The sequence below is a fragment of the Oryctolagus cuniculus genome, chromosome 17 (assembly GCF_051225735.1).
Source record: "Oryctolagus cuniculus isolate XC-2025 breed Fujian yellow rabbit chromosome 17, ASM5122573v1, whole genome shotgun sequence".
Lineage (NCBI taxonomy): Eukaryota > Metazoa > Chordata > Mammalia > Lagomorpha > Leporidae > Oryctolagus > Oryctolagus cuniculus.
Window position 1 is genome coordinate 23724371 of NC_142883.1, and position 26843 is coordinate 23751213.

A 26843-nucleotide genomic window follows, 5' to 3' on the forward strand; every position below is an offset into this window, starting at 1 on the left:
CAGCCACCTCTTCCTGGGCTTTCTCGAGTCACCGAATCCCCCAGGCAGCCTGGAGCCCAGGGTCTTGAGAGCTGCCCCGAGGATGGACACCAGGGCAGTGGTCCTGCTGCCTCCCGTGTGGGGGCTGCTGGGCTGCTACTTCCTCTGCGGCTGGGCTCTGGGGGGCCCACGGTCGCTCCGCTCTCTGCCCTCTCAGGCCCCGCCAGGGTCCGGGCCCGTGTGGCTGCCCCCAGAGGGGGCTGAGGCGGCGCTGGCTTTTCTCCACTCTGGGGACGCCCGGCAGCTGTTGGGGGCTAACTGCAGTGAGCGCTACGAAGCAGGTGGTGCAGGAGCCAGCCCGGGGCTCCCCCAGGTGCTACACCACGCAGCCAGCACCCTCGCCCAAGCTGCCAACTTCCTCAACATGCTGCTGCAGGCCAACGACATCCGTGAGTCCAGCGTGGAGGAGGACGTGGAGTGGTACCAGGCTCTGGTCCGCAGCGTGGCGGAGGGAGACCCGCGAGCTTACCGTGCCTCGCTGACCTTCAACCCTCCACCAGGGGCCAGCCACCTACAGCTGGCCTTGCAGGCCACCAGGATGGGAGAGGAAACCATCCTTAAGGACTTGTCTGGCTACAGGGTGCAGGAGAGCCCAGCCGGGGACCCAGACACCTCTGCCCTGCGGAAGCGAGTGCTGACCAATGACCTGGGGAGCCTTGGCAGCCCCAAGTGGCCACAGGGGGATGGGTATGTGGGGGACATTCAGCAGGTGAAGCTGTCTCCTCCCTTCCTGGAATGCCAGGAGGGCCAGCTCCGTCCCGGTTGGCTGATCACACTCTCGGCCACCTTCTACGGACTCAAGCCAGACCTCAGCCCAGAGGCCAGGTAAGTGGGTAGGACTTGATGCCTTTGTGGGCACACGATGGTGAGAGGGGCAGCTGCGCTTGGGCCATTTGGCACACACATGTGCCTGTCTGAGGGACACAGCTGTATGTACTCACCTTTGGCTCTGAGACTCTGTAGCTATTGGTTAAGGTATATAGACACGGGTGCATACACAATGTATGAGTCAGTGCATGGACAAGTGTTGGTGTGGGGGTCTGTATTTATGCTCTTGAGCACAGGAATGGGCGTATGTGAGCTCATGCAAGCATAAGTGGGCATGCACCTGCCGGCAGGAGTACATAGGGAGTGTGTACAGATGTGTACAAATGTGTGGGTGTAGCCAAGCAGAGGTCTTGGGCCCCAGGTCTGAGGAGTGGGCAGTGTAAGAAGCTGGACAGGGCTTGATGTGGATGACAGTGACAGTCCTTGCCCCAGGCGGACAGCCCAGGAGTCAAGCGTGCTGGTCCCTAGCACTGAGAACTAGCAGAGGGAGGAGAATTATTGGGAGTGGGGGGTCTGGAACCAGCGCTCTTTGTTTCCAAGAGCTGGAGCTGGCTGGGTCCCCAGTGGCACTCTCAATGCTGTATTTTGCATCTGTCCTGACCCAGGAGCTTGTGATGTGCCTTAAATAACTGACCCCTCACTCAGCCAGAGTAAAGAGGACTGGAAGCCTCTTTGGGAAGGGGCAGCAGCTGAGGCCTTCAGCAGGTTGCTTTTCCGGCTCCATGTACCCGTGCTGCAGGAAGCCTGCAGGGGCTGGGGAGCTCGGGAGCAGTGCTCCCCTCTTCCACGTCCCCCTGGCCGATTGGCACAGACGTGGGAGTGAGATGCTGGCTAACAGCTGAGCTGTGTTGTGGGTACCTGCAGTAGGGCAGAGTGAAAGCCCCCTCCGACTGATCCTCAGAACCCTGGCTCCCACGTTTCTCGGCAGGGTCCCTCCCATTGATAGAAACCAGAACGGATAAGATGCTGAAAAGCTGAGGGGTAGAAGGACAACCCGTGTGAGGTTGCCCCGGAGACAGTGAGGGTCAGGAGCACTGGAGGAGCGGAAATGCTCGTGTGCCCTGCTCTGCACTTGCTCAAGTGTGTAAGAATTGTATTTGTTGCCCTAAACGCCCACCTTGGCAACCATCACTGTGCCCCTCACTGCCAATTCACTGCCCTAGGGGGCAGGTGCAGATGGACATCGATCTGCAGAGGGTGGACATCGACCAGTGTGCAAGCGGCCCAGGCTGGTACTCCAACACGCACCTGTGCGACCTCAACAGCACCCAGGTACGGAGAAGGAGGATGAGGGACCACGAGTGTCCTGCCTGCCTCCCCTCTGCCCATCACTGCCACCACCCAGGTCCCGGGAGCAGCTGGCAGAGCCACCCTAGCATCTCAGGGCTTCAGGGGAGCCCTTGCAGTGGGAGAGGCAGGAAACCCCGTTTTTAAAAAGTGAGACCATGTACAGCCCACCCCTCCAGCCTCCCGTCCCTGCCCAAGGCAGCTCTAGCTCCCGTCCCAGGCTTGCCCCCTGAGCCTCCATAATCACCCTCTGTCTTTCCCCTCGGCCACATTCTGCAGCTCTGGGCTCTTCTTGGTGCACAAAAGGTGCCCACCAATGGGCTTCCTCTTAGGGATGGGAGCCATCTCCCCCAGGAAGAACTTGCAGGGTCTGGGATGATGCAAGGGAGGGATCCCAGGCCAGATGCAGACGAAATAGAGGCCCCGGGAGCAGGTGAGGCCTGGTGATGGGTCCTGCAAGCCCAGGACTGGATGCCAGTGAATGCCTCCGCACCACGGTTACACCGACCGCACACTTGGTGGGCAGGCAGGTCGCTCCGTGTGCACAGGTGGCCCTGCTGCTCTTTAGGGAGCATATGTCCAGGGGTGGAGAAGGCTCCCGCTGTCCCGCTGCTTCCCATGTACTTTCTTTTCTTCCTTCTTCCTTCCTTCCTTCCTTCCTTTTTCTTTCTTTCTTTCTTTCTTTCTTTCTTTCTTTCTTTCTTTCTTTCTTTCTTTCTTTCTTTCTTTCTCTTTCTTTCTCTCTCTCTCTCTCTCTCTTTCTCTTTTTTTTTTTTTTTTTTACTTATTTGACAGGTAGAGTTAGACAGTGAGAGCAAGAGACAGAACGGTCTTCCTTCCATTGGTTCACCCTCCCCAAAGGGCCACCACGGCCGGCACCATATCAATCCGAAGCCAGGAGCCAGATGATTCCTCCTGGTCCCCCACGCGGGTGCAGGCGCCCAATCACCTGGGCCATCCTCCACTGCCCTCTCATGTCCCGTCCACTTTCTAACCCAGCCTACTTCTCTGGGTACACGTTTGGCTGACCATTCAGACTGAGGCAGGAATGGAGCACCATCCACGGGTCCGTGTGAGAGAGAGCTGAGCCGTCACACTCCAACCTTCCGGGCGAGGTCAGGGCTGGCTGTAGACTCGCCCAGGGTCATCTCCTCCCTCTGCCTCCTTGGTGTCTGTTCCCAGCCACTCCAACAGAGCTGACCTCCCCCGCATCTCATCTTCCCCGCCTGGCTCTGAGTTCTGCTTTCTCCCCTGCTGCGCAGACATCAATGGGTGGAGGTGGAATAAAGGGCTGGCCTTGGCATCCCACCAGTGTGGCATTAGCCTGGCATTAGGGCCGGGGAAAGCAGTCCTGCGCCAAGCCAGATGGCCCCTGACAGAGGAAGCTGCTCCTCCACAGGGGCCTTTTCAACCCACCCACATGCCAAAGAGGGAGGTTGATGGGGACCCTTTGAAGCAGACGGTAGCACACAAGGTGTGGCCGGACAGAGTGCCCCCTCTTCCGCTCCCCCATGCACCATGCCCTAGCAGCAGGTGGGCACTGAGACTTGGGACCTATGAGGCTCCTGTCACTGGTCGTCTGAACAAAAGGGAGATCCAGCCCTGTAGTCTTTGCTTGAGGTTTCTTTGAGCAGAAGCAATAGCAGGGGGCAGGGGACAGTTTCCATAGAGGGAAAGTGCCCCAAGGACTTGGGAGGGCTGCCGGTGGGATTCTCTGTGCCACAGAAAGGGAGGGAGGCGGGCACGCCCACTCTCCCCAGGAGGGGAGCTCTTCCAGAGAAAGCCCCCTGTAAACACCTGTCGTGTTTGTCATCCCCACAGTGTGTCCCCCTGGAGAACCAGGGCTTTGTCCTTGGCCGCTACCTCTGCCGTTGCCGACCTGGATTCTACGGGGCAAGTCACGCCAGGGGTATGCCAGGGTGGCGAGGGCCAGGCAGGTGTTGTGCAGGCCATGGTGGTTGGGCGCATCTGGGGAGGAAAGGAAGTTGCCGTGAGACCATGGGGGGACACCTGTGGGGCAAAGGCAGAGGTCAAGAAGATGTTGCAAGGGCAAGGGGCGTCCAGTCGGGGGGCGTCTGTTTCTTCCGGAACGAGCCTGTCTCATGCAGGTGTGGTGCACGTTAACCTTCCAATGAGCCCTAGCCTGACGTCACCTCTTCCTCTTACTGTCTCCCTGGGGGGTGCCCACTCCCTCATAGCCCTGGGGCCACAGATCCCAGGAGGGCAGGGAGGGAGTTGTGGTGTCCATCAGGAGAGATGGCTGGGACACAGGCTGCCCCAGCCATGCCTCTCCCTGCACCCCTCTTGTTCTTTGTAGGGTTAGAGGAGACTGCCACCTACCCTGCTGGGCAATTCCAGCCCCCAGAGAGGCTGCTGCGGTGCCAGCCGTGTCCCGAGGGCTGCACCAGCTGCATAGATGCCACACCGTGCCTGGCGGAGGAGGCCCTGGCGCTGCGGGCAGCAGTGCTGGCCTGCCAGGCCTGCTGCATGCTGGCCGTCTTCCTGGGCATGCTGATCTCCTACCGCTGTCGCTGGAGCAAGGCAAGGAAGGCCCCACAGCCCCCTGCGCACATGTCCTGCCTGTCTCAACAGGAGATATGAGACAACCTAAGACTAGAACTCAGGGTGCCGGTCTTGGTTCTAAAGCAAATTCAGTATGTGACGTTAGGCAAGTGACTTCTCCACTTTAAACCTCTTAAATTAGCACTGAATGGGATTCAACCAGTGCTAGTTGAGGACGAGAAGCAAAATACTGCCTATGTGATCTTGACCCTCAGGGAGCTCCCGGCTTGGTGGAGGAAGCAGAAATGTACAAAAAAATGACAGCACGTGAGACAGGGGCATGATGGAGGGCTCTGTCAGGTGCTGGGTGGGCGCTCAGAGAAGGGACCCAGTCATCCTGCCTGGCAGGACATCGGAGGGACTTGCAGGAGAACGTGACATTAACATTAACCAGCTATTTACTGGGCAGAGACGGGCGTCTTCTCCCAGACTGGGAGGCAGTTTGACCCTAAGCTTGGGGGAAGGCATAAGATCCTATTCAGCTCCAGCAACCTCTGATGTGAGCCCAGGTCTGCAGCAAGGCCAGGGGTGGGATTGGGAGAGAAATGGGACTGGAATGCAGGAGGGGGAGCCACAGGAACCCTTGGTCTCAACCAGGCTTAGTGCCAGTGGAGCTAGGGGCAGGGTGGGAGTTGGGGCATGGCTGTGGACAGACAGGGCAGAGCTAGCATTGTGGGTAAAGCCAGGTCAGGCCAGGTCACTGAGTGAGCCTGAGGACAGGCCTGAGACCTGGCGCACTGTTCCGGCTCTGTGCTCCCCTGCTCTGCTCACCTGCCTCTCTGGTCCCTGCATCCACAGAGGATCCGGGCATCTGGAGTTGTCCTCCTGGAAACCATCCTTTTTGGATCCCTGCTGCTCTACTTTCCTGTGAGTCTGTGGCCAGAGGCTGGTCCTACCTCCCAGGATTCCCTACAGCCTGCAGCTGCCCGCCCCCCACCCCAGAACCCTCCCTCTTCTCTGCTCTCTTGGGGCCTCCTTGCTTCTACTCATGCCCACGAGAGGCAGGCTGGCCCCTGAGCTCTGAGACACACCGCGCGGTGATGCAGGGCAGGCTGCCGACCTCTCTGGAGGCGATGCTGTTTCTCCCGCAGGCTGCACAGCCCAGACCCGCGCCTCACACCAGCACAGTGGAACCCAGCTCTCCTGCCCTCTTCCCTCCAGGTCTTCATCCTGTACTTCAATGCCAGTGTGTTCCGCTGCATCGCGCTTCGCTGGGTCCGGCTGCTGGGCTTCGCCATCGTCTACGGCACCATCATCCTCAAGCTTTACAGGTAGGGCTCAGGTACAAGCTCCCTCTGCTTGCAGCAGGCCGCCCCAGCTCATCCGTGGAATGGAGGTTTTCACAGCAGACCCTTGCCAGCTCCGGTGCCCGTGCCCCCGAGACCTGCCTCCATCACGCTAGCCTTCCCCTCCATGTAACTTTTCGGGGTAAGATGAGGCAGACCACCGTGGGCAGGAAGGGAGGGCAGGCCCACGTGCAGAGGGGAGGGCAGCAGCAGACAGAGGCCAGGGCCCGTCTCTCGGGGCCTCCTGCAGAGTGCTCCAGCTGTTCCTGTCTCGAACGGCCCAGCGGGGCCCACACCTGAGCAGCGGGCGGCTGCTGCGGCGCCTCGGGCTGCTCCTGCTGCTTGTACTGGGCTTCTTGGCCGTGTGGACAGCGGGCGTCCTGGAGCGGGGGCCCCAGCAGACACCTCTGGTGACCCGAGGCCACACTCCCACCGGCCGCCACTTCTACCTCTGCCACCACGACCGCTGGGACTACATCATGGTTGTGGGTGAGCTACTTCCCCCAAGCCCAGCCTCACTCTGGCCCCTGGCGCTGCCATTCCGGGTGTCCTCTTGTCCCCATCTCCTGCCTCGTCCCCAGAGCCCCGGGCCCGGGCCACCTGGCACGCCCTGCAGAGAAGCGGCACTGGCTGCTGAGGTGGTCCGCTCTCCCTCCCGGACTCCCACAGCTGAGCTGCTGCTCCTGTGCTGGGGCAGCTTCCTGTGCTATGCCACCCGCGCCGTGCCCTCAGCCTTCCACGAGCCGCGCTACATGGGCATCGCCCTGCACAATGAGCTGCTGCTCTCGGCCGCCTTCCACACAGCCAGGTGAGCACAGCCCCACCTGCCCGGGACTCCTCCCACTGCATCCTGGAGAGGGCAGGAAGAAGGCAGGCAGGGGAGGTGGGGGCGCTGGCTCTCACCTCTGACTCCCGCCCACCCACAGGTTTTTGCTGGTTCCCTCCCTGCACCCGGACTGGACCCTCCTCCTCTTCTTCTTCCACACCCACAGCACAGTCACTGCCACGCTGGCTCTGATCTTCATCCCTAAGGTGAGGTCCTTCCCACGCCTGCATGTGAGCAGCCCCCAGCCCCTCCCTAAGGGACTCTGTGGAGCTGCTGCCACCCTACAGCGCCCTCTCCAGGTCAGGATGAGGATGGCAGAGGTGCTAGGGGTGAGTGGGCTCTGTGGGAGGGGAGCCCCAGGCAAGGATCTGACTTGGTAGGGGTTGGAGTGAGCTGCTGTTTCTGCTTCCTGTGCCTGTGCAAGGGAACTAAGAGCTAGGGATTGGGGGTGGAGGGGCAGCTTCCTTCTATCACAGCAGGAAAATCCAGCCAGAGGCCATTAGAGAGAGGTGGGGGAGCTGAAGGACTCAGGCAGGGACTGTGGGCACAGGAGTTGGGACCACGCTGGTCTGTGGGGCCCCAAAATTCCAAACCAGAGAAGGGGGTGAAGATTCAGAAAGAGGAGACATATGCCCCAGGGCACTTGAGGGCAGGAGAGGGGAGGGAGCCAGGGCAAGTATTTCCTACTCAAACCCGCTTGGTCAGTTCCGGAAGCCGGGGGCTCCTCCCCGGGAGGAGATCTTGGAAGAGGTGTACGAGGATGAGCTAGACCTGCAGCGCTCGGGTTCCTACCTGGACAGCAGCATCGCCTCAGCCTGGAGCGAGCGCAGCCTGGACCCTGGAGACATCCGGGTAAGTGCTGCCCTCCCTGGCTCCTTTGGGTGCTGGCTACCCTGACACTAGGGCTGGGTGCTGCTGCAGGACCCCTGGCTCTCCCTCTCTCCCAGACCCACCCTCTCCCTTGCTCACCACTGCCCTAAGCTGATTCTCTGACTCTAATCAAAGGAGGCCCTGTAGCACCCAAATGGAAAGACTCCATGAGCCTGGATCCAGATCCCAGAATCCCAGGCTATCCTGCAAGTGAGATGCAGAGCTGAGAAGGAAGCCCTAACCCCTCATGTCCTCATCAGGGGGAAGCGGGTGTTAAACAAACCCTCAGCCCCCAGCAAAGCAGTTCAGTTGGTGACCCTGGGCCAGCTGTGGGGTTGGCTCATTCAGGCACCAATAGCCACCAGCACTTCATGCTAGGATCCCCTGTCCCTTGACCTGGCAGGTCTTAGAGAAAGGCAGTTCTTCCTGAGTCTTGCTTACTCTCCCCCCCCCACCCCCCGGCTGATGGGCACCCTTCTAGCCACAGGAAGCCCAAGAGGAGGCTCAATGGGGGAGTAAATAAGGAGACATGGTGGTCTAAGCCCTTGTTTTGTTTTTGAAGATTTATTTATTTGAGAGGCAGAGTGACAGGGAGAGAGGGAAAGGCGGTGTGTTGGGGAGTGGGTGGGAGAGACTTTTTCCATCCACTGCTTTATTCCCCAAATACCTGCAATGGCCAAGGGCTGGTCCAGGACAAAGTCAGCAGCCAGGTCTCTATCCAGGTCTCCCATGCAGGTGCAGGGGCCCAGGCACTTGGGCCATCATCTGCTGTTTCCCAGGGTGGGAGCTGGATTGGAAGTGGAGCAGCCAGGACTTGAACTGGCACTCTGATAGGGGATGCCAGCATTGCAAGAGGTAGCTTAATCTGCTGCATCACAACACCAGCCCCTGAGCCCTTGTTTTACAAAAACAGAGGCACAGGGACCTTTGGGAGCCCCTTTGTCCATCTCCTCCACCTCTACCAGGGAGCCCTCCACACCTGTCCCATTTACGGCTTCGAAAAGGAGACTCCACACCTCCACACCTCGCCGTCCCATCTGCCTCAGCTTCTGTGCCCCCTTGTGTCCTCCTTACCCTCTGAGCTCCGCCTGCCCTCCCTTCTGCCCCCCAGCCCCAGCCCTGGGTAAAGGCTGTGAGCTGAGTTCTCAATCCAGCTGGGAAGCCAGGAAGTGTGGCCGCACCTCCTATGGCAACACCATTTCAGCCCTCCACTTGGGGGAACATAGGCCATCTGCTCCCCTGTGGGGACCCTGGCCAGCAATGCACAGCGTAAGAGACTTTCAAAGCCCTGTTTGTTCCATCATCTACACCTGAATCAGCACTTGTCCAGTGCACTCGTCCCATGAATCCTGTCTGATCCTCTTAAGGATGTGAACCTGGTCAGCCAGGTACCATCAGTTTCTAGAAGATGCAGAGACTCAGGGAAGCCAAAAAGACACCTTGAGGCACACGAGGGGTCAGCCGCCTCAAACCCTGTCCCCTGAGCTGGTGACTGCCCAGCAGAGCCCAGGGCCCCGGAGAAGGGAGAGCCTCCTGCGTCCTCAGCGCTCAGTGGAGCTGGCGTGGAGCCGGGCTGGCAGGAACCAGGTCTTGCAGGAAGGGAGAGGTAAATTCTGAGCATTTTAGAAGCAGGGAACACAGGCTGATGGGAAAGACCGCAGGGAGGAAATGGCCTGAACAGGGCCGAGGGGGAGGGGTACAGCGCCGGCTCAGCCCTCCACCCCACGGCAGCTCGGTTCCCCTCTTCCCTCCCGTCCCCGCAGGATGAGCTGAAGAAGCTCTACGCCCAGCTAGAGGTCCACAAGACCAAGGAAATGGCTGCCAACAACCCCCACCTGCCCAAGAAGCGGGGCAGCTCCCGCCAGGGCCTGGGCCGCTCCTTCATAAGGTACCTGGCCGAGTTCCCCGAGGCCCTGGCCCGCCAGCACTCCCGGGACTCCAGCTCCCCAGGCCTCAGCAGCCTGCCCGGCTCCTCCCGCCGCCGGCTCCTCAGCTCCAGCCTCCAGGAACCGGAGGGGCCGCCAGCCCTGCGCAAGTCGCGCAGCATCTATGACCAGCACAGGGAGCAGGACTCTCCTCTCCTTGATTCGCTGCCGAGGAGGAACCTGTCCAAGAAGGACCCACGGCTGGAGAGCCGGGAGCCGGCTCCTGGGCCGCCTGCCCTGAGCTTCAGGTCAGCCAGCGCCCACAACCTGACGGTGGGAGAGCGGCTCCCCAGGGCCCGGCCCCCCTCCCTGCAGAAGTCGCTCAGTGTCGCGGCTGGCTCCAGGGAAAAGGCCTTGCTCGTGGCCAGCCAGGCCTACCTGGAAGAGACCTACAGGCAGGCCAAGGAGCGAGAGGAGCGAAAGAAGGCGGAGGCGGCCATGGTGAGCCCCGTGCGGAGGCCATCGGCCAGGAGGCTGGAGAGGGCTCGGGGAGCCCCCGTGTCAGCCCCGCCTTCCCCCGCCAAGAGCAGCAGTGTGGACAGCTCCTACACCTCAGGGAAGCTTCATGAGGAGGCTGGGAGGAGGCTGCCTCACCCACCCATCCGGCATCAGGTCTCCACACCCATCTTGGCCCTGTCTGGGGCCTGCCTGGGAGAGCCAAGGATGCTGTCTCCCATCTCCACCCTGGCTCCTGCTCTGATGCCAACTCTGGCCCCACCTGCCCTGGCTCCGGTCCCAACACCTCCCCAAAGCCCCAGCCTCCTCACCTTCATCTGCCCCTGGGAGAATGCAGAACTGCCAGTCAAGAAAGAGAACGTGGCCCCGGAAGCTCCCTCGGGGCCGGAGCGAGGCAGCCACTCTCCCGCCCCGGCTCGAGCCAGGCTCTGGAGGGCCCTCTCTGTGGCAGTAGAGAACAGGGGGGCCGGGGAGAATGACAGGGACACGGAGGGTGGACCTCTGCAGGGGGAAGCCGATGACGCGGATGGGGACAGGCCCAAGATCTTCTCTAAATCCCACAGCCTCAAGACTCCTGTTCAGCAGGGCTCCATGCGCAGCCTCGGCCTGGCCATCAAAGCTCTGACACGGTCTCGGAGCACGTACAAGGAGAAGGAGGGCGGGGAGGGCAGCCCCGAGAAGGAGAAGGGCAGAGCGTCAGGGCAGGGGGTGGGGGCAGCCCCCAGGTCCCCCAGGTCTCCCAGGCCGGGCCGGCCCCGGGCGGTGAGTAAGCAGGCCGCCCTTGCTCCCTGCGACGATGAGGAGTCTCTGCAGAACCAACAGAACGCTCACACCAGCAGAATGCTCCAAGTCTGTCGCCCAGAGGGCAGCAGGGAGCAGGAAGACGGAGGCAAGAGGACGGCCCAGGGGCTAGGGGAGCGGAGAGTTGACAGAGCAGGCAAAACGGGGCCTGCCATCCTGAGGCAAGTATTTGGGGACAAAAACGCTGAGCAGGCAAGAGAGGCCCCTGTGGGGTGGCAGGAACCGCCCAAGGCTGGCCTCGGGCTCCTGGGCAGTGCCGACTGCAGGGCGGCTGAGGTATGTCCCTGGGAAGCCACTGGGTCAGAAACGGGTCAGCTGGACAGTAGCAGCAAGGCCCAGATCTGCCCCTGGGAGGTGAGCGAAGGAGGCCCTGACGGGAGGGCAGGGAGACAAGCTCTAAATGACCAGCAGGAAGAGAGGCAGACAGCCCCAGAAAAAACAGAGCCCAAAGGTGTGGCTGCCACTGCTCGGAAGAAGCCAGAGAGGCTGGTCAGGGGGCAGGAGGCCGTGTGTCCCTGGGAGAGCGCCGACCCTGGCGGTCTTTCCCCTCAGTCATCCCTCGTGGAGGCTGACGGAACCAAGGGCAGGCCCGAGGCAGCGGGCGGCATGCGGGCTAGGAAGCTGGGGGAGAGCAATCGGGGAGAAGCTGCCGGCCCAGAGGGCTGCACAGCTGACCTAGCCAAGGCAGAGCGGTGCCCCCGGGAGGTGAGTGAGGAAGGAGCCCGGGGGGTGGTGAAGGAGCTCCCCCAGGAACGGCAGAAAAGTCCCAAGAAGGCAACCTTTGGAGACTTAGAGGCCTTCTGTCCATGGGAGAGCACCGATTTCCGGGGCCCCTTGGCGGTCTCACTCCAGGCCTCAGGCAGCCCAGAGGGCTCATGGAGTCCGGGCAGCGGTATGGCTGAGGTGCGGCCACCGGAGGCAGGAGACTCTCTCGCCATCAGGAAGGCAGAGGCCTGCCCGTGGGAGCTGGGGGATGAGCTGATGGGGACAGGTAGAGACTCCCTCCGGGAGAAGGGAAAAGGGAGCTTAGGAGAGGCAGGGGACCAAACTGTGAACACCGGGCAGATGTCAAGTCCACGGCAGGAGTCACCGTGCCCCTGGGACAGCACAGCTGCTGGACAGCCTGGCCCAGGTGCAGACAGTTCCTCCCCCACAGCTGGGGGCCAGCTCCAAAGCAGTGAGGGCAGCAGAGTGACACATGTGTGTCCATGGGAAGACCTCAAGCCAGAAGGAAAGGAGGCAACACCCGCCAAAGCAGAAATCTGTCCCTGGGAGGTTAACGAAATAACAGAGGACTGGACGTCGGGACAGGCACCAAGAGGAGAATCTCTGAAGGAAGAGCAGAAAGTGCCTAGGAAAGCAGGAATCAAAGATGCCAGGGCTTGGGAAAAGTCTGAGGGGCTGATGGAAAAGCAGGAAGCAGTCTGCCCCTGGGACAGCGTGGACCCCAGCAGCTGCCCCCCACAACAACCAGGTCCTCAAGACGCAGAGAGAGCACAAGCCGTTTTCCAGATGCCAGGCAGCGTGGAAGGCAAAGCTGCTGAGATCTGCCCGTGGGACCTGGAAGAAACCCTGGCTGCTGAGAAGGCCGCGATCTGCCCCTGGGAGGTGGGTGCCACAGCCAGGGAGGAGGGGGCTCAGGGAATTGAGGCCATCAGGAAATCTCCCAGTGATACAGGAAAGCCTCCTGCAGATTCTGGACCCAGGGAGAGGGCTGTTACGGCTCCAAAGAAGCCAGAGAGACCAGCCCTGGAGCGCGAGGTGGCCTGTCCCTGGGAGGGCTTGGGTCCAGGGGGCTCCTGTCAGCATTCAGACTCTCTGGACACCGACAGACCGAAAGCTGGGTTCCAGGGTCCAGCCCGTGTGGGGTGCAGGCCACCTGAGGTGTGTCCCTGGGAAGTGGAAGAAGCTCCTACCAGTGAAAAAGCCGAGATCTGCCCCTGGGAGGTGAATGAAGGAGCCACTGCGGAGGGACTGGGGAGCGGATCAACAGCGCAGAGAGAGAAAACTCCAGAAACGGGGAGACTCACCTCCCTGGGAGAAGAGGTATCAAAGCCAGAGGCAAAACTAAGTCAAAAGCAGGAAGCAATTTGTCCTTGGGAGGACAAGAACCTGAGGGAACCATCTGCTCAGGCCGACACCTCAGACTCGTGCAGCCGCAGGAGCAGCCAGGTGGATGTGAGTGATGAAGCAACAGAGAAGGGGGGCCTGAGACAAGACCCAAAGACAGACTCCCTCCGGGAAGATACAACCCAATCAGAAGCACTCACTCCTGAAGACGGGGAAAGAATGAGCAGTGCGCTACAGTCTGTCTCCTTCCCTCCCCCTGACAGCCCTGACCAACCTGGGGGCAGCCCCCAGACACTGGCCAGCGCCAGGGGCAGGGCCGCTGAGATATGTCCATGGGATGCACCTGAGCTGGACGCGTGTAACCCTGACATGGGTGCCAAGACTGAGATCTGTCCCTGGGAGGGGGCTGAAAGACTCCCTAAGAAAAATGCATCAAGACAGGATGGACAAGGGGACTCTCAAGAGAAGGGGAAGGCACCAGAAAAACCAGGGCCCAAAGGTGTGGCAGTCCAGAAAAAGCCAGAGACGGCAGACTCCGGGAAGCAGGAAGCTGTGCTTCCCCGGGAGAGTCCAGATTGCAGGGGTCTCTCTCCACGGCCAGGCCTACGTGCTGCCGACAGAGGCACAGGCGGTTCTGAGGCGGCAGGCAGTGTGGGAGGCAGGGCAGCAGAAGTGTGTCCCTGGGAAGCCGAAGCGCCACCCTCTGCCAAGAGAGCGGAGATCTGCCCTTGGGAGGCAAGAGAAGGCGCAGCAGAGGAAGGGGGACTGGGACAGGAGGTAGACAGAGAGTCACGTGGGCGAGGAGCGCTATCCCTTCAGGAGGTAGAAGCTGAAGGCCACTTTTCAAAAGCAGCTGCAGAACTTGGCAGAGAGCAGGAAGCAGTGTGCCCTTGGGAAGGCATGCAAGCAGGGGGGCTCCTCCCCCAGCCAGAGGCTCTGGACCCGGCCCAAGTCCAAGTCAGCCCTCACGCGGCAAGTGGTGCAGGGAGCAGGATGGCAGAGCTGTGTCAGTGGGAAGTCACAGATCCAGAAGGAAACGTAACAAAGGGCACCATGGCAGACATCTGTCCTTGGGAGGAAACCAGCCTCCAGGCTCTACCAGCAGCTCAGACAGAGGCTGTCCCTGCAGTCACTGAGACATCACCATGCCTTTCAGTCCACAGACCCCTGCATAGCTTCCTTCCGGAAAGCAAGAGCCCCCGCCCTCAGGTGAGCAAGCCAGCCAGTACTTCTACTGTAGATGGTGTCAAAGAACCACAAGGACCTGCAGGCCTTGGGCCAAGGACTAGCTCAGTCCCCGAGCCACGTCACCAAGAACCCGAGGCCCAGCAGTCTGCCTCCAAAACTGAAGATGAAGAGCAGCTGGCTTGGGAAGCTGACAGCGGAGAGCTCGCCCCTCCAAGTGTCTATCCTTGGGACTGGGAGTGACACGGAGCTGGCTTTCCACAGCCACTGTGCTTCCCACAGCCTCGTCTTCCTGAACAGTGGAATCAAAAGACACCTGGCCACTTCCCCACCTAGGAAGGCCAAAGTCAAAAAAAAAAAAGAAAAGAAAAGAAAAGAAAAGAAAAGAAAAGAAAAGAAAAGAAAAGAAAAGAAAAGAAAAGAAAAGAAAAGAAAAGAAAAGAAAGAAAGAAAGAAAGAAAGAAAGAAAGAAAGAAAAACTGTCTAAGAAGGGTACAGCTCAGACCCCAGTGGGCAGTGCCACCCTCTCTTCTAATTTCTCTTCCTACTCGAGGAGAGCAAGACGGACCCTCTGCTTCTGAAGACTCCTCCCATCCCTCCCGAGTACTCAACACAAGCACCAGAGTTGACACCCGCTTGTGACGCCAACGTCAGCAGTGTCCAGGCTGCATTTTCTCTAGAATACGGAGACCCAATTCTTCTCCAGAGCCTATAAAGACCATTTTTCATGACTAAACTCAACACAAGGCATTGGCAACACAGGGACCATGGACCACAGAAGGCTATAAAGGTCACTCCAAGAAGTGCTAAGAAGCTACCTACTCAAGTTGCAAGACAAATTGGGGGAAAAGCTAAAAGGACTCAAAATAGGTGTCTGAGATGCCTTAAGGACCTTGTCATTTTGACTTCAAATCTCTTATTTCTGCTTTATTGCTCTTGTACCTGCCCTGCCTGACTGCTGAAGTAGAGACAATCAGAACAGCCCTGTCAACATCTGGTATCCAAAGCAATGCCAGAGACAGACACAGGAAAGCACTTCCCCAGGCCCTCCCCGTTGGGTCGAGGTGGGGCTCTCCCTTCCACACATCCTCAGCTCTCCTCCTCGAAAGCCCCGGCTCCTGCCAGTCTCACTGCTCACGTCACTGGCTCATGCTTCTCCTGGCCTCCCAGCGCTGTCTCAATGCAACTGGAGCCAGAGAGTCCCAGGAACCACTGCCAGTCAGTCTCCTTCCCACAGAAACCCAAGTAAGGAAGGCGGTCCTGGTCGCAGCCAGCACTCTATCTGCACCTGCCCTCAGAAGGGACGGTGCCAGGGGGCAGTGAGAAGCCTGAGGTGGGGAAGAGTGTCACATAAATACAAAGCTCCTTTCTCAGGGAGCTCTCTCTGTCGTAGCTCAGCTCTCTTGACAGTCAGTCTTGCGCAGGCAGAACTGGATCAGAGTGCTGGGATTAGATAACATCAGAGGGAAACAGGAAGCAGAACAACATGCAAAGAAGTCCCAGCACTGGCAGAGGAGAGCTGAGGATAGAAACAGGCAGGTTCCACATGGGAGAGCCGGGCAGAGGTACTTGAGAAAGCACTGAGACCCACTAACAGTTCAGATACTGATGTCATTCATGGGAAGGAAAAAAAAGGGAACAAGGGGACCAAACACCCAATGGGAAAACAGTGAGTCTGTGTATAAACACGGCAGTCAGGGGACTTCACAGAAAAGGAGCAGAGCAATGGAGTAACCCAATCTCCTTCAGGGACCAATGTCCTAGTTCTCACACCTAGGCCCTCCCACTTACCCGGCCCTGGGGCCCTGGGCTTTTGGGGCAGTTGGAAGTCTGCTGTTACAGCTCTGGGCTCTGGCTACTCAGCCTGCAGCCTCTGCCAACCACATGCCCCAGGGCAATCCCGGTGGGTCTGGTCTAACTGGGAACAGCAAGGCTTTCCCAACCCTGACTCTCGTGAAATAAACCACAGGGAGAAAAAATACAGAGTACTTTTCCTTGATCACTGCTGTTGGCTCTAGCTTATTCATAATAGTGGTTTTCCTTTTCAACATGTCTAAATAGCAACAGCACATAGACAAGGAAAGAACAATGCCTGCCCCAAAGCCCAAGGCACCAGCGCTGCAGGCTTCAGGGCATCGGGTAGTCTGGTGAATTCGAGACGACGGCCGACACTGCAGATGGTCTCTGCCCAGTCCTTCTAGCCAAGCCCTCACATCTGCAGCATCTGCTCAGCTGGATTCATTCCCGAGGGAAGATGAAAACTGCCCCTTTCCTTTGGCTCCCTGGTGGCAGCTATTGCTTAGGGGCTACTGAGGATTATCTAGGGACCCCCAAGACAGATCCAGGGGAGTGGGATGGAACAGCGTATTTCAAACACTGGTTTTGTATATTCAGAGAAATCAGTGCAACGTTTGCCCGCTAAGTGTCTTTTTGTTTATTTGTTTCTCTGCTTTGCTAACCTGCCAGGATTACCTTCCCTTCATCCATACTCTCAAGCTGTGGATTCTGATCAAAGCACTTCTCTTATCTGGCCTTAATCCAGGGCTCAGGCAAATAGGATATGACCAAACCTCACTTGGGCAGTAATGCTCCAAACTGATGTACACTTTAAGCCAAAAGGGTTGACAATAAGTAGCATGATAAGGGTTGCCATTTGGATTAACCAACCAGTGCTCTTTTTCCTAAGCACGTCCATTTTTGTTTCAATGGTCAGCATATCAGCTATAAAAACATCAGTTTTCCCTGGTGAGGCCTGGGTTGCTCGCTGCTTGGCTAAGGTGTGGCTATTGGGAGAATGAAGAGTCAAGTTATTTATTCTTGACCTGATTCCAGTTCCTTTGGATTCTACTATGAAAACAAGGTCAGAACAGATTAATCCTTACCTTAAGTGGCAAATTCCTTAAAAGAAAAATTCTAGGTTTGAAAATAAAATATGAGAATAAAGGTCCTGTTTTTAAAGAGAGGTCCAGCCTGCACTGATGAAAGCAATAGTATTAAAAGCCAAGCTTGGGGGCCAGCGCTGTGGTGTAGTGGGTAAAGTCTCTACCTGCAACATCGGCACCCCATCTGGGTACTGGTTCGAGCCTCAGCTGCTCCACTGCCAATTCAGCCCCCTGCTAGTGACCTGGGAAAGCAGCAGCAGATGGTCCCATCTGGGAGTCCTGCCACCCACATGGGGGACTCAGATGAAGCAGCTGGCTTCAGTCTGGCTCAGCCTACCCATTGCAGCCATTTGGGGAGTGAGCCAGGAGATGGAAGACCTCTCTCTCTCTCCCTGTCTGTAACTTTACCTCTCAAATAAATAAATAAAATCTTTTAAAAAAAATCTGTCTCTCCCTCTCTCTCTCTATTAACTCTGCTTTTCAAATAAATAAAAGAAACCTTAAAAAAAAAAAAAAAAAAAAAAAAGCCCGGCTTGTAAGCAGGGAACCAAGTCTCACAAATGTTGGCAGCTACTCCACAGCTCTGCCTCTCCCTACACTTCCTAGAGTCTCACCACTAAGAACACAAACCAAAGGCCAAGTGAGAAATAATTTCTTTGGATTTACATTCTTCTATGTGGTTCAGGGTGTCAGTGTGTGAGAAGAGACCCTCTTAAGTAATAACCTATTTTATACACGCTAATTATTCTTCCCAAGTTTGGACTTCCTGGGAGTCCGTCACATCACTCACCAGTAGGCCGCTTTCCACTCCTGCCATTTGAAGGCTGGTCTACTCCCAGCCTGAGCCAGGAGAAATGTACAGGACCCATCAACATTTGTCTGATACCTTTATGGTACTTTATTTCAAACTCTTATCCCGGCCCTAAGACTAGAAACAGGTTGCTGCCAGTTTGCTCCCACGGTCCCTGCTGCAGGAAGAACTGGCATCACTGGTCTCTGAAATACACTGCCTTTCATTACGAAGTCTGTGGTTTTGCATCCCAGCTACTCCTCATCCCAGCTACTCCTCATCCCAGCCTCCGCATGGCTGTGGCAAAGTCCATGCAGGACAGGAGAGAACAAGGAAGGCCTGGATGACTTCACAGTGTGCAGCAGCTGCTCACCCGTGTCTCACCCCAACAGTCCTTTTTGCCATTAGGCCAACTGAGGCTTATGGCCCTCTTGTTGTGTTTCTTCACAGTCTTCCTATGGTTTCAGCTGGGGACCAGGGATCATCACCGTCTGAAAGAGCAGGAGGCTGAGTTACCTATCAACCAAGCCCATGGCTTATTTAGAAGAGCCTCATCCCAGCCTCTACCCATCTACCATCACTAAGAGGCCCCTTCCCTGGGGTTGCCTCACCCCCTCTCACCACTAGGTGGAGCCCGAGAGGAGGGGTCCTAATGCCTCAGGTCTCAACCACCCACAAGCCTTACCTTAAGGATGGGCTGCTTCGGGGGCGCCCACGGGGGAACAATCTTGCCATGCATTCTCCAGCTGCCATAGGGGTTCATCAGGTGCTTCTCAAACACAACATATTCCAGGACGTCCTTGGGAACGTCTTCCTGTCCATACATCAACCTGCCAAAGCGGTCATAGATGGCCAGCGCCTGCAAGGGTGACAGCAAAGCTGACCTGTTAGTCTTTGTGGGTAGTTATTTTATTTTTGCCATACAACCATAACAGAGTTGTAATGGGCAGAAAAGAATCACCTCAGAAGTCGTAACCTAGGCAGAACTGATCACTTGCTGTCGCTTTACTCTTAGAGGTTCTTCAACGGGGTCGGGGAGGGAAGAGTCCAGACCAGGAAGGGTGGGAGAGACTGTCCACACACCATGTCTCGGTAGAACTACAGTTCAGTAGTTGGAAGGGGACAGAGGCAGAGCAAGAAAAGCCACAGCGAACCTCTCTTCAGAACCTAGTCCTGAGCAGCTATGCCCGGAACCCCAGAGGCAGAGGCTCAAGATGAGAGTAAAGAAAAGGGGGTGGGGCTGGTGCTGGGGCGCAGCAGGTTAAAGCCTTGGCCTGCAGTGCTGGCATCCCAGAGTCCCAGCTGCTCCACTTCCCATCCAGCTCTCTGCTATGGCCTGAAAAAGCAGTGGAGGAAGTCCTTAGGTGCCTGCCCCCGCATGGGGGGCCCGGAGGAAGCTCCTGGCTCCTGGCTTCGGATCAGCTCAGCTCTGACCATTGCAGCCATTTGGGGAGTAAACTAGCAGATGAAAGACCTCTCTTTCTCTGGCTCTACCTCTCTCTGTAGCTCTTTCAAATAAATACAATAAAATTTAAAAAGGAAAGGGAAAGGGAAAGGGAAAGGGAAAGGGAAAGGGAAAGGAAGGGAAAGGAAGGGAAGGGGAGAGGAAAGCAGACTGCTGGCTCACCTGCCGGGAGTGCATGCGCACAGTGACCTGGCCATACATGTTGCTCTGGTTCACCAAGCTTGAGCAGCGCACCTGAACCACCTGAGGGGGTTCTAAAGACTCCACGAAGCGCCAGCGGACAGTCTTATATTTGAGGTCCCAGACCATGTCCTAAGGGCAGAGAAACACAAGCTCAGCTGGGTTTTCCCCGCCCTGTAGGGAAGTGGGTGCCGCCGTGCCTGCTCTCACTCCCCGCAGTTCCGCAGCCAACAGGCAATGCTTCCCACCAAACGCTCTCCGATGCCTACTTCCTCTTGTCCCTTGAGCTACCACTTAAGCTCACCTCCCAACTCTCTTTCCATCTCAATCACAACTTAAAAACCTATCTACCTCTTTAAGGACTTTTCTCAAATCAATGAAAACCACATTTAAACTTTTTTTTTCTATTTATTTGAAAGGCAGAGAGCTTGATTGGAAGTGGAGCAGCCGGGTCCTGAACCAGCACCCATATGGGATGCCGGCCCTGCAGGTAGCGGCTTTACCTGCTATGCCACAGCACTGGCCCTTGAAGACCACATTTAAACTGCTGGCCTTCCCTGTGCACCATTATGTGTCCTGTGCACTTTCAAAATCTGCTCATTACCACGAGCACTTTGGTTGCCTGATGTTCCCTTTCTTCCCCTCACCTTTTAGCAGTAAAAGGTGGAATTTTACATCAACATGAAGGTTAAATTGCTGACTAGACTACCTCTACTTATCTCAGGTGAGAGAGAAGCTGAAATTCTCCTGATAGAAACTGAACTGATGGGGGCCAGCACTGTGGCACACTGGGTTAAGCTGACGCCCGCAGTGCCAGCATCCTATATGGGCACCAGTTCGAGTCCCAGCTGCTCCACTTCCAATGCAGCTTCTTGCTAGTGCACCTGGGAAAGCAGTGGAATATGGCCCAAGTGTTTGCAGGCCTTGCTCCCACAGGGGAAATCCAGATGAAGCTGCTGGCTCTCGTCTTCAGCCTGGCCTAGCCCTGGTCATTTAGCCATTTGGGGAGTGAATCAGCAAAATGAAATATATCTTTCTTTCTCTCACTCTTTCTCTGTAACTGCCTTTAAAACTCTGCCTTTTTTAAAAAAAGAAACTGAACTAATGATAGAAACTCAAGTTCTTATTCTTGACCCTCTAACTAGACCACAGCATCTCCATTCTTGGGAGTCCCCGAAAGCCCCTGGCACCCGTGACTACACAATATAAGCCTCAAGAACTCTTGTCTAAGCCTTCACTATAGCATGGGTGTAGCCCAATGTAGCCCACACCCTGATCTCAGGACCCCACTGTGGTTTCTGTCCTCCATGTTTAAGGACTCTTTCCTCATTTGCCATGGTCCTTACAAGAGTCTACGTCACATCATTATCACTCAGCTAAAAACAATGGACCTTAAGCTTGTACCTTTAATTTTCTGCACTTTCAAAAGTGACCTTTTTTAAGAAAAAATCAGAAACAATATTTAGGATCTGTCTACTCAGCATTCCACACTTCTAAGTAGGATGAGAACCCACCGGGAAACAGTGCTCTGTCACCAAGGTATGAAGCCGGTCGTGGTCTGAGCTAGAACAGAAAGAGATACACATCATCAACTCCTGCTTTTACGACATGTTGTAAGTTGGAAATAGCCCAGAAAGTGGAAAATGATTCATTTTTTCAAACATTTCCTGCACATCTACAATAAGGCACTATACTTAGTTCTGGGAACACAAAGATGGGCAATGCAATGTTTATTTACCAGAAAACTCTGAGATCTGAAAGCAGAGTAAAATTATGTTTGAATTTCAGAGGCAGAAAAAAGTTATCTGAAATTACTATACATCCTAGAGCTGGTCAAGAGATCTTTACTGGGGGCTGGCGTTGTGGCATAGTAGGTTAGGTCACTCCCTATGATGCTGGTATCCCAAACAGGCACTGGCTCGAGTCCCGGCTGCTCCACTCCCAATCTAGCTCCCTGCTAAGGTGCCTGGGAAAGATGACCAAAGTACTTGGACCTCTGCACCCACATGGGAGACCTGGATGAAACTCCTGGATCCTGGATTCAGCCTGGCCTAGGCCTGTCTGTCACAGCCATTTGAGAAGTGAACCAGTGGATGGAAGATTCTCTCCTTCTTTCTTTCCTCTTCTCTCTCTAACTCTGCCTTAGAAAACAAACAAATAAATCTTTTTTTTTTTTTTTTTTTTAATAGAGACCTTACTGGGCCCTGGGGACCAATCTTTGCTCTAGGCTGGTATGGAGAACAAAGTCTAACACAAAGTACAATCAAAAACTCATCTTATCTCCTCTTACCCCTCACACAGTACCAACTTATGTGGCCCTGTATCTCACACTATTATTTTTGAACCCAGTTCAAAGAAAATCATCTGTCATTTCTGGTCCCTTCTCTTTCTTTCCCTCCTTCTTCGTTACTGCCAGAGTGGCCGTATCATGCTAACTCAGACAGACAGCAAAACTCTGCTCCTGGAAATAAAAGATTTTAGGGGTTCCTAGCTAAGACTACAGACTAGTTGCAGTTACACATGCATGACGTTTCCCCACAGTTTAATATTTTACAGATACATTAGCTCTTTGTCCCCTTCAAAAAACCTTGTTCTCGAACCCCAGGGCAGGTAAGAAGCTACTTCCAAGGTGTCTGCTTCCCTTCCACCTCTCATCCCAGTAGGAAAGATTCCAAGTCATTGCCCCAGCTGCAGGACTAGAGTACACGGAGTCTTGTTGACAACCATTGTGGTGACCTCCACGGCTGGGAGCTCTGAATGAACTCACTACTCTGGCCTTGAAATCTCCAGTAGAAATAAATTCCTTATTCTTTCTTTCTTTCTTTCTTTTTTTTTTTTTTTTTTTAAGATTTTATTTGCGGGGCCAGCACTGTGGTGTAGCGGGTAAAGCCACTGCCTGCAGTGCCAGCATCCCATATGGGTTCCGGTTCAAGTCCCAGCTGCTCCACTTCCAGTCCAGCTCTCTGCTATGGCCTGGGAAAACAGTGGAAGATGACCCAAGTCCTTGGGTCCTGCACCCACATGAGAGACCCGGAAGAAACTCCTGGCTCCAGGCTTTGGATCAGCACAGTTCCGGCCATTGCGGCCAGTTGGGGAGTGAACCAGTGGATGGAAGACTCTCTCTCTGTGTAACTCTGTCTTTCAAATAAATAAATAAATATTTTTTATAAAAACATTTTATTTGAAAATCAGAGTTATATATAGAGAGGAGAGACAGAGATCTTCCATTACTCTTTCACTCCCCAGATGGCCACAATGGTCAGGGTTGGGTCGGGTCAAAGCTAGGGGCCAGAAGCTTCTTTCAGGTCTCCCACATGGGTGAGAGGCCCAAACACTTGGGCCATCTTCGGCTACTTTTCCCAAGGCCATTAGCAGGGAGCTGGATTGGAAGTAGAGCAGCTGGGATTCGAACCAGTGCCCAAATGGGATGCTAGTATCACAGGCAGCAGCTTTACCACTGTAACACTGGCCCCCTTTTCTTTCTTTTTCTTTGTCGTCGTCTTCTTCTTCTTCTTTTTTTTTAGATTTATTTATTTATTTGAAAAGAAGAACATCAGAGAGAGAGAGAGAGAGAAAGAGAGATCCTCCATCAGCTGCTTTACTACCCAAATGGCCACTGCAGCCAGGTCTGAGGCAGGCCAAAGCCAGGAGCCAGAAACTCCATCCTGATCTCTTATATGGGCTCAAAGGCCCAAGCACTTGGCCATCTCCCATTGCTTTCCCAGGCACATTAGCAGAGAGCTGGATCAGGAGCAGAGTAGCTGGGACTCAAACTGGCACTTTGATATGGGATGCAGGCATCACAAGTAGAGGCTTAACTCATTGTATCACTATGCTGTCCCCAATAAATTCCATTTTCTGAACTCACTATTTTAAAACAGAACATACATTCAGAAATAAGAGGAAGACATCTGCTTCTACAGCATAATGCACTATCCTACTTTAAGCTATTAATGTTGGATACCATGTAATACAGACACATACACAGATACAGACATACAGATGTTCCTTTTTTTTTTTTTTAATTTTTTGACAGGCAGAGTGGATAGTGAGAGAGAGAGACAGAGAGAAAGGCCTTCCTTTTGCCATTGGTTCACCCTCCAATGGCCGCCGCGGCCGGCGGATGCGCTGATCCAATGGCAGGAGCCAGGTACTTATCCTGGTCTCCCATGGAGTACAGGGCCAAGCACTTGGGCCATCCTCCACTGCATTCCCTGGCCACAGCAGAGAGCTGGCCTGGAAGAGGGGCAACCGGGACAGAATCCGGCGCCCCGACCGGGACTAGAACCCGGTGTGCCAGGGCCACAAGGCAGAGGATTAGCCTAGTGAGCCGCGGCACCGGCCACAGATGTTCCTTAACTCACAATGAGGTTCTGTCCCAACAATGCCATCGTAAATGGAAAGTATGTTTATTTTTATCTATTTATTTGTATTTGACAGATAGAGTTAGACAGTGAGAGAGAGAGACAGAGAGAAAGGTCTTCCTTCCGTTGGTTCACCCCCAAAATGGCCGCTACGGCCGGAGCTACGCCGATCTGAAGCCAGGAACCAGGTGCTTCCTCCTGGTCTCCCATGTGGGTTCAGGGGCCCAAGCACTTGGGCCATCTTCCACTGCCTTCAGGGCCACAGCAGAGAGCTGGCCTGGAAGAGGAGCAACCAGGACTAGAACCCGGCACCCATATGGGATGTTAGCACCGCAGGCAGAGGATTAACCAAGTGAGCCATGGTGCCAGCCCCAGAAAGTATGTTTAATACATTTGATCCACCAAATACCACAGCTTGGTCAAACAACACGCTATACATTACTGGGTGTGTACCCTTGGGATCATGTGGCTGACAGGGAGCTGTGGCTTGATCATGGGAGAGTATTGTATCATGTATTGCTAACCTAGGAAAAGATTAAAATTCAAAATTCGGCTGGCGCCGCAGCTCACTAGGCTAATCCTCCACCTTGCGGCGCTGGCACACCGGGTTCTAATCCCGATCGGGGTGCCGGATTCTGTCCCGGTTGCCCCTCTTCCAGGCCAGCTCTCTGCTGTGGCCCGGGAGTGCAGTGGAGGACGGCCCAAGTGCTTGGGCCCTGCACCCCATGGGAGACCAGGAGAAGCACCTGGCTCCTGCCATCGGATCGGCGCGGTGCGCCGGCCGCAGCGTGCCGGCCGCGGCGGCCATTGGAGGGTGAACCAACGGCAAATGGAAGACCTTTCTCTCTGTCTCTCTCTCACTGTCCACTCTGCCTGCCAAAAAAAAAAAAAAAAAAATTCAAAATTCAAAGTATGGTTTCTTATGTAGCATATCACTTTTGCACAACTGAAGAGTTGAACCTTTAGAAGTCAGGGATCACTTGTACACAATTTTTTTCTTAATACTTATTTTTATTTATTTGAAAAGCAGAGTTACAGAAAGGCAGAGAGCGAAAGAGAAGTCTTTCATCCACTGATTTACTCCCCAAATGGCTGCAATGGCCAGAGCTGGACCAATCCAAAGCCAGAAGCCAGGAGCTTCTTACAGGTTTCCCACATGGGTGCAGGAGCTCAAGGACTTGAGCCATCTTCTACTGCTTTCCCAGGCCGTAGTAGAGAGCTGGACGGGAAGTGCAGCAGCCAGGACTTGAACTGGTGCCCTTTTGGGATGCTGCCACTGCAGGCAGTGGCTTTACCCACTACGCCATAGCGCTGCCCCCCTACACAATTTTTGATTTATTTATTTGAGAGAGAAAGAGAGAGGGAGAAATAGATCATTCCCCAAATGCCCCAACAGTGGGGGCTAGGCCAAATCAAAGCCAGGAATCAAGAACTCCATCTGGGTCTTCCAGATGGGTGGCAGGAACCCAAGTACTTGGGCCATCATCTGCTGCCTCAGTGCCTTAGCAGGAAGCTAGTTCGGAAGCACAGAGTAGCTGGGACTTGGATGTGGCACCCCAAGCAGCAGCTTAACTTGCTGCACCACAGCGCTTCCTCCTGTACACACATTTTGAAATTGTCTAGCCTTGTTTGCAAGAAAGAAAGGTAATTCCCCAGATGACAGAAAGTTAGAAGCAACTAAAGCCAAAATGGAAAGACTGCAACCTGATACCACAACCACATAAGGGATGATTAAGGGACTCAGAAATAGAATCTCACGGCGAGGAGCTGAACTTTTCCTGAAACCTCGGACCCTGAAAGGGCAGGGAGTGGACTGGATACCCTGCGTAAGCTAGGACTCTCCAAAGGGACCTGCGCCTGCAGGAAAGGGAGACTAGGAAAACAGTCCACACTCCCACAGACAAAGCTTCTCTGTCTAGGGCTCTGAGGAAAAGGGAAAATAAAAACTGAAAAATTAAAGAAAGCCCTAAGCCCATATTACACTCAGATATGGACACAGAACTTATGATGTAGGAATTCCTGAGCTAAGAAATACACAGAAGGGGCCAGTGCTGTGGCACAGGAGGATAAGCCGCTGTCTGTAGCACTGTCATCCTATACGGGTGCTGGTTCGAGTCCTAGATGCTCTACTTTTGATCCAGCTCCCTAATAATGTGCCTGGGAAAGCAGTAGCAGATGGCTCTAAGTCCTTGGGGGCCCTGCACCCACATGGGAGATCTGGATGAAGCTCCTGGATCCTGGTTTCAGCCTGGCCCAACCCTGGCCATTGGGGCCATTTGGGGAGTGAACTAGTTATGGAAGATCTCTCTCTCTCTCTCTCTCTGTAACTCTGCCTTTCAAATAAATAAATAAATACAAAAAAAAAAAAAAAAAAACAGAAAAACTGACACGTGGTCAGGATACCCTGTGGTGCCCAGCAGAAGCAGACCTGAGGCAGCCACGGGAGCACAGTCACAGGTCGGGTTACTGGAACCCCTCAGGAGTGATAACCAGCGCTCAGGATGAGCTTGCACCCAATGGTCCACAATCTCCTAGAAACCTTCCAGCAAAAGCAACAGACATAGACATCAAGCAACATGATGGAGTAAGGAAGTCCTAGGGTTAGGCCCTCCACCAAAACAAAACAAAACAAGGTGGTAAACTGAAAAAAATGAGCAGCACCAAGCATTCTGGAAGTCTGGATCCTAACTGGATGCTTACAACAAGCAGGGGTGTGCTTGATGGGGAGAGGTGCTTGATCTTGGGTAGAGGAACGACAAGCCCATACTGCTTCCATCCCCCTTCTCTTGGCCCGCCGCAACTGTGGGGATAGTGGCCAGCGTTCCTAGAGCAGATGGCTGGTACTGGGAGAGAAAGTGGGGACCTTGCTCTCTAAAAACTTGGGCTTGTACATTTTGATCAGTCTGGTAGATTTCAGAAGGACCAGTACTGACATCTGCCTTGGTTGCAACCATTGTTTGCTTCGGCAACTTCTACTAGCATCTATCAGATGACTGAAAGAGACAAGAACACCTGCTTCGTTTTTAT

The 26843-nt window shown here is 55.1% G+C and overlaps 2 protein-coding genes across 3 annotated transcripts in view; one reads left to right on the forward strand and one right to left on the reverse strand.

Annotated features, from left to right (window-relative positions):
* On the forward strand, positions 1-18202 carry GPR179 (G protein-coupled receptor 179). The gene is made up of 11 exons (XM_002719329.6): positions 1-864; positions 2031-2139; positions 3976-4063; positions 4472-4695; positions 5515-5583; positions 5878-5987; positions 6253-6491; positions 6672-6810; positions 6929-7034; positions 7534-7680; positions 9462-18202. Exons 1-11 carry the CDS (start codon positions 83-85, stop codon positions 14376-14378), a joined length of 6930 nt encoding a protein of 2309 aa, XP_002719375.4. The 5' UTR covers positions 1-82; the 3' UTR covers positions 14379-18202.
* Positions 17892-26843, reverse strand: part of MRPL45 (mitochondrial ribosomal protein L45) — a 25716-nt gene continuing 16764 nt past the window's right edge. For both annotated transcript variants that reach the window (XM_008271383.5, XM_089318084.1), the window contains exons 5-8: positions 20967-21015; positions 19435-19584; positions 18493-18666; positions 17892-18298 (exon numbers count right to left, since the gene is read on the reverse strand). In XM_008271383.5, coding sequence (XP_008269605.4) covers positions 18263-18298; positions 18493-18666; positions 19435-19584; positions 20967-21015 — 409 coding nt within the window. In that variant the 3' untranslated portion in view covers positions 17892-18262. The remainder of the gene's footprint in view (positions 18299-18492; positions 18667-19434; positions 19585-20966; positions 21016-26843) is intronic.

Bases quoted from the DNA above. Each gene is read 5' to 3' on its own strand.
- GPR179 (XM_002719329.6), top strand. From the start codon at position 83: ATGGACACCAGGGCAGTGGTCCTGCTGCCTCCCGTGTGGGGGCTGCTG. The intron at 2,140-3,975 runs GTACGGAGAAGG...TCATCCCCACAG, and splicing joins GCGACCTCAACAGCACCCAG to TGTGTCCCCCTGGAGAACCA. The intron at 4,064-4,471 runs GTATGCCAGGGT...TGTTCTTTGTAG, and splicing joins CGGGGCAAGTCACGCCAGGG to GGTTAGAGGAGACTGCCACC.